General features: G+C 44.9%; 1 protein-coding gene across 11 annotated transcripts; it reads left to right on the top strand.

The window, feature by feature from the left end:
* Positions 1–405: 405 nt before the first annotated feature.
* FIGNL1 (fidgetin like 1) lies at positions 406–6,347 on the top strand. 11 transcript variants are annotated; one of them, XM_043540451.1, is made up of 4 exons: positions 406–605; positions 1,323–1,436; positions 1,605–1,705; positions 4,122–6,347. In XM_043540451.1, exon 4 carries the CDS (start codon positions 4,130–4,132, stop codon positions 6,200–6,202), a length of 2,073 nt encoding a protein of 690 aa, XP_043396386.1. In that variant the 5' UTR covers positions 406–605; positions 1,323–1,436; positions 1,605–1,705; positions 4,122–4,129; the 3' UTR covers positions 6,203–6,347. The 11 variants fall into 11 exon arrangements, with proteins under 11 accessions (XP_043396386.1, XP_037745874.1, XP_037745876.1 ...); XM_043540453.1 differs by having other exon boundaries at positions 461–605; positions 4,127–6,347; XM_043540450.1 differs by having other exon boundaries at positions 554–890.
* The last annotated feature ends 431 nt before the right edge of the window (positions 6,348–6,778 follow it).

Genomic DNA, 6,778 nt, shown 5'->3' on the forward strand with positions numbered 1-6,778 from the left:
TAGCAGTGCGGGGATGGGGGCAGTACACAGCAGGGGCCGAGTGGGGCAGGAAGGAGAGCGGCCCAGGGGCACGCAGCAGCTGGCAAGGAGGGGAGGGGAGAGGGTGATGCGGAGACGCGCCCCCGTGCAAGAAGCAGGCGGGCGGGGGGGGGGGAGGGGTTGGCTCCATTGGGGGGGGAACAACAACCCCTCCCCTCCCCCCCCCCCCGCCCGGGCCTCGCGAACAGACGCATTACCGTGATGAAAAACGCTCGCCCCCGCCCCCAACGCCCAGGCTGAGCCCGCCCCGAGTGGCGCCTGTTGGGTATCCGACCCCCCGCGCGGCACGGATCCTGCTCCTATTGGAAGGCAGCGCTGTTGGCACGACCAATGGGAGCGCCGTCACGGCGGGGCTTTCTGTGAGGTATCCCAGACCCACTGAAGGCGGCGCGCGCTCACTTCCCCACGTCTTTTTTACCCGCTCCGTCCGCCCCCCGGATTCTGATTGGCTGCGCGTCTCCCCTCCCCCCCGTCCGCGCTCTCTGGCGCGGAGCTGGTTGGTTGATTGGCTAAAGTAGGGCGGGATTGGAGCCCGCGGGACGAGCGTGGAGCGCGCGGGGGAGAGGGTTCGTAGCCGCGTGGGGCGAAAGTTTCGGGGGGACGCGCGGCCCCAGGGGGTGACTGACACCGATCCGCCCCGCCCGCGCAGAGCCTGCTGCGCGCGCCCGAGGTCCGCACGCGAGCGCTCAGTGGCGCCTGCGCTGCGCCCTGGGACCTTGTTGCGGGGGGGGTGTGAGGGCGGGGGGCAGCAGTGGGCTGAAACGTGCTGCGCCAGCCCCTTACTCAAATCGGTTCAACCCCCTCCCCCCGTGTGTACACGCTGCCCGTGGGAAGCTGTTTGGATTGCACAGGTGAGACCAGGCAGCAGCTCCCCAAGGGAAGTACGCATGCAATAGGCAAGGGTGCACGAGGGCCCTGGGCTTAGTGCCCCCATATCTAGCTCGGGTGAAATGGGGAGAGGTGGGGCCCAGCCCACATGGTTTGCCAAGCCCCTAAATTTCTTCCTCTGGGCTTTTCTATGGGTGTAGACATCCCCGCTGCCGCCGCCGCTCCCGTACAGTTTGCAGAGTAATAAAAGGAAACAGTGAGTTTAGAACTGAAATGGCTTGTCTCACTTTATTGGAAGTTGACAGATCGAGTCATAGTACAAAAATATTCATCAAAGTGATATCAAACAGCTATTACTTGATTATTTCAACTCCCCCCCCCCATTTAAAAAAAAAAGTTGTGTACATCTTGGTTAGTAATAGCTGTTATCTTCTGGTTTTACTGACTTACAATAGGATCAGAGGATCTAATCAAGAGGCTTGGCCCCAAGTCCTGTAAGCATTTACCCATGTACTTCAAGCATATGAAGAATCACATTGAAGTCAGTGGCACTGTTCAGCTGCTTCTAGGTAAGCATGAGAATGTTTGCAGGATCAGGCCCCAATTGGTGAGGGACCCTTCTGTGATTACCTAATGCAGTTTTAAAGATTCCAATTTATCTTGATAATTGTGACATTTTAAACGTGAAGCAATAATTAGGGATTCTGGGCATTTTGTTCCAATTTTCTTCCCTACAGACTGATGTCTGAGAGTTGGCATTTATGGTGCCATCCTGAAAATGAGTATGTATTGGTATGTGACTAGAGGGATAAGATGGCATGCAGTGTGAGGTTGTCAGGTAATTGCATATCTTTGGGTTTGCTGAGGGTGAACAGCTTTAATTAATCATTTAAAGTGAAATGGTGCATGTCATGGATTTATTATTGTTGCTTTATTAAATGTACTTCTATAAAGATTGTTAATATCTAGATAAAACTACATCCTGGAACAGAGTCAGTAGCAGTATATCGGGAAATACTTTTTCGAGTTTAGATGTCTATTAGAAAGCTTCATCAGAAGCTCTTTAAAGTTCGTGTTTTAGCTTTTTCGTAGGGTGGGGGGACTACAATTTGAAAGTGGATTTAGTTCTAATACCTGCAAACTGTTGTTCAGTGTATTGGCTAGATAAAATTGGGAGGTAGTCTTGAACAAAGGCCTTTGTTTCCTGAAAGTATACTGATTGTCAAATACTGAACTTGTTGGACCTTTCTGTTAATTTCATACCGCTCTCTAAATGCCTGCAGGTTAATAAAATAGGCGTGGTCAATTTGACAATCAGTGAGTCTAGCCCCTGGGTAGTGAAACTGCAAGCATACTTGCTACATGAGTACTTTGTTATTAATTTGACATACTTCTCTGTTCACTTTTCCATCTGGTTCAAAATTTAAGATATTTTCCTTGGAATCATGGAAACAAAAAATGAGCTTTATTTTAAAATTGGGACTTCATGTGTAGTACAGGATGCAATCTCTTGAGCAGCTTTATGAAGAAACTCTATGTGAGCATGTACCTTGCAATAACTGAATTTACAGTATGAATTTCCACCACTGAACTACAGGCACACTGGTTGTAACCTATTGCACTTTATGAAATGTTCCTGAAATGTGTATTCACTTAGTAAGAAGTGTCTGATGTGTAATCTGACCTACGGATGGCATCCTATCTCTAAATGTGCTGTTTGTTCTGTTAGGCGTAGGAAGCAAATTGCTTGCAGCTAATTTTAAGTAATGTAGTTATATTTGTGAATTATGTTGTTTGTGATGTGTATCACCAGTGTTCTAATCTCATTTATATTGTAAATTTAAGAGCGTTGTATGGGCTTTACCCTGAAAGATTGTGAAAATTGCATTGTGGGGTTCCATATTCATTGTGTCTCACTGATTTCTAATCTGGATGTGCTGGGTTTGCAAATAATTTTTTTTCTCTCTAAATGGCAGGTTTGCAAACTCAGGCTAGGATGTGAGACTCAGGATGGACTATTTCGATCTTGTGTATCATTACCAGTGACACAGGTTCTGGAGCCCAGATTAAATGCTCAGTTATAAGCATACTGAATTTCTACTCCATAGTCATCGATTTAAATTTACTGAAAGTCACAATGCACTCTGAGGCCAAAGAACTAGAACCTGATCAGTTTGGAACTATAACACACTGAAACAAACACAGTTTGTGAGGAGACTGAAGAACTGGAAGAAGAGAGTTGACTGGTGCAGGATAAGAGCTCTTTATAAAGTCTTTTGAGATAATTGTGGATTTCCCAAATTGAGCATGTGTATGTGCCTGTACTTATACCATTAAGTCTAGGCTTTACCAAAATTAGCATTGCATGTGCCTGATAAGCAGACTTCAAAGAGACAATAACTTTGAAAGTCAATCAAATATAATGTATGTATGTATATTTTTCCAAACTTAGTGAAAAGCTCATTCCAGGCCATATTTCATCTTTCATACTTTTCAGCCCCGTTTGCTGTAGCTCTGTAAAAAGAAGTGCATCCTCAATTTTAAATAAAAAATAGCTGATTTCTAAAGGGATTTCTAAACCTAAAAAGTTCACTGGTGGACAGAAACAAAGCAATGGGAAGTTTTAATCTAAAAAGGTGAATTATTGGAAGGTACTCTAGCATTTGCTATCAAGTAACACATGCTCTTAATTTTCATTTAAAAAAAATCACAAAAACCCTATACTAACTCCGCCCTGAGCTTTCCAATCTCTTCCCCCGCCCCTCCAACCCACAAACTTTATGTGTATTCGTCATTTCTACTAGGGTCATAGTAACAGATTCTTCATTCTGGCAACTAAATACTTGTCTTAAGTAATACTCTATAGACTTCTCTCCAATAAGGGTTAACTATTGCTGACTTGTGTTTAGTTAGTCCACCTCATCTGGCCATCTGTTACCCTGCAGTTCTCCTCTTAACCCCTCTCCCAGGGAGACCTGTTATAAGGAACAGTCTGAAAGGAGAGAGAGAAAAGCCTGGATCCTTATGGTTTTGTGCCATAAATGTTCCTGTTTTGTAGGAATGGTAAAGTATGCAGCCCAGCTAAGTGTCATACATAGTCTGCTGACTATCCCTCTGACTTAAAATAGTTAGCAATTAATTAACTATACATTTATGGATTTAGAAGGGAGAAGATAGCAAAAATATAATTAAGTAGCTGCTGAAATTAACTTTTTTCTTTGTATCTTAATGCTAAATCTTTCTATTTGTTTCAGCATAGATCATGCAGACACCGGTCTCTAGTGCTGTACACCTGAGTGAATGGCAGAAGAATTACTTTGCTATTACCTCTGACACCTGTACACCAGGACAGAAGGCAGATGGATACCGTGCACAGATTCTGCACATTCAGTATGCATGGGCAAACTCTGAGATCTCCCAGGTCTGTGCTACCAACCTGTTCAAAAAATATGCAGAGAAATACTCTGCCATTATTGACTCTGACAACGCAGAGACTGGCTTGAATAACTATGCTGAAAACATTTTGACTTTGGCAAGATGTCAGCAAAATGACAGTGACAAGTGGCAGTCCTCCTTGACAACAAGTAATGTGTTTGAATTAAAGAGTGTTCAAGAGTTGATGCAAGCTGGCAAAAAGTTCCAGAGCTCTCTGATGGCACCAGCAGATGCCTTTGTGGTAGTTGATAAGGAGGTCAGTGCCTCTGTTACTCCAGGTCTGCCTAAACTCAATGTGTGCAGCAGTGCTGTAGATACCGATCTCTGGGCTAGCTCATCAAAATGTATAAGTCAGGGACCAGATATTCTTGAGAGTCTCTCGTCTTTGAAATGTCTTCAAAGTAGTGTGCCTTCTGTGACCAAAACTACAGATATACTTCCTGCCTCCTCTGCCTCTTTAAATGAACTGCCTAATACAGGTTTCTGTGCAAGTCCATTATCTGGAAACAACAAAGCAGCAAGTGGCGGTTCTGTGAAACCCCCAAGTCATTTTGAGATTAGACAGAATTTGTCTTTTTCTAATCACTCCTGTCTTCCGGCAGGGTCTGGAAATCCAGGGAAAAGGAAAACATTTTATAGCTCCAGTGATGAAAGCAGCAATACAACTTCTTCTAGCCTTGCTTCTTCCAAGCCCTCCACTAGTACAGAAGCCAAGAATTTTGTAGGGAGTGGAAATGGGAGTGAGGAGAGCAATGGTTTTAAAACTGCAAAAGAACAGCTCTGGGTAGACCAGCAAAAGAAATATCACAATCAGCCTCAACGCACACCAGTCTCATCCTATGGTGGTATTAAAAAATCTTTGGGAGCTGGAAGGTCTCGGGGTCCATTTGGAAAATTTGTCCCTCCGGTGCCAAGACAAGATGGGAATGAAAATGGAGGGCCGCAGTATAAACCTTATGGCGCTGGACCAACAGAGTCTTCATTTCCAGTGGATGAACGTTTGAAGAACATAGAACCAAAAATGATTGAACTTATTATGCACGAGATCATGGACCATGGACCTCCAGTGAACTGGGATGACATTGCTGGAGTAGACTTTGCTAAAGCAACTATAAAGGAGATAGTAGTCTGGCCTATGCTGAGACCAGACATCTTTACAGGGTTACGTGGTCCTCCCAAAGGAATTCTTCTCTTTGGCCCTCCTGGGACAGGCAAGACTCTTATAGGCAAGTGCATTGCGTGTCAATCAGGAGCTACTTTTTTTAGCATTAGTGCCTCTTCGCTGACCTCCAAGTGGGTAGGTGAGGGGGAAAAGATGGTCCGTGCACTGTTCACTGTGGCACGATGTCAGCAGCCAGCTGTGATTTTCATTGATGAAATCGATTCTCTCTTGTCTCAGCGTGGAGATGGGGAACATGAATCTTCTAGAAGAATAAAAACTGAATTTTTAGTCCAGTTGGATGGAGCAACAACCTCGTCTGAAGACCGTATTCTAGTGGTGGGAGCAACAAATCGTCCGCAAGAAATCGATGAGGCTGCCCGAAGAAGACTGGTAAAAAGGCTGTACATCCCTCTTCCTGAAGCTTCAGCTAGGAAGCAGATTGTAACTCGTCTGATGTCAAAGGAGCACTGCTGTCTAAGAGAAGAGGAAGTTGAGCTCATAGTTAAAAAATCTGATGGATTTTCTGGGGCAGACATGACACAGCTCTGTCGAGAAGCTTCTTTAGGTCCTATCCGTAGCCTTCAGTCCATGGACATTGCAACCATCACACCCGAACAAGTTCGGCCTATTTCTTTTCTTGACTTTGACAGTGCTTTCAAAACTGTGCGACCCAGTGTGTCTTCAAAGGATCTGGAACTATATGAAAGCTGGAACCAGACATTTGGTTGTGGAAGATAACTGCATCTGAATTGTCGTGCAGAAGTTTTTCTCTCTCTCTGCCTCACACGTATACGCGTTAAGATCAGTGATAATTTACAGGGTTCATTTTTGGTTATAACAATTCTTTGTAATAAAGCTATTTTAATAAATGTGATGAAATTAATTACTGGATTGTATGCTGCTTCCTTGCCATGAGTTCTGAGAAAAAAATGCATTTCAGTGCAGAAAGTTTGCAGTAGGCTCTCAACCAGAGGATGTTGAGAAGGCCAAGACAATAACAAGGTTAAAAAAAAACACTAGATAAATTCATGGAGGATAGGTCCATCAATGACTATTAGCCAGGATGGGCAGGGATGGTGTCCCTAGCCTCTGTTTTCCAGAAGATGGGAATGGGCGACGGGATGGATTACCTGTTGTGTCCATTCCCTCTGGGGCACCTGGCATTGGCCACTGTCAGAAGGCAGGATACTGGGCTAGATGGACCTTTGGCCTGACCCAGTATGGCTGTTCTTATGCCCTTTAACCTCCACAATAGCTGGGAAGAGCAACCCACTCACATCAGCCAATGGAGAGCACCCACAAAATAAAAAAAAC

The sequence above is a fragment of the Chelonia mydas genome, chromosome 2 (assembly GCF_015237465.2).
Source record: "Chelonia mydas isolate rCheMyd1 chromosome 2, rCheMyd1.pri.v2, whole genome shotgun sequence".
NCBI classification, from domain to species: domain Eukaryota; kingdom Metazoa; phylum Chordata; order Testudines; family Cheloniidae; genus Chelonia; species Chelonia mydas.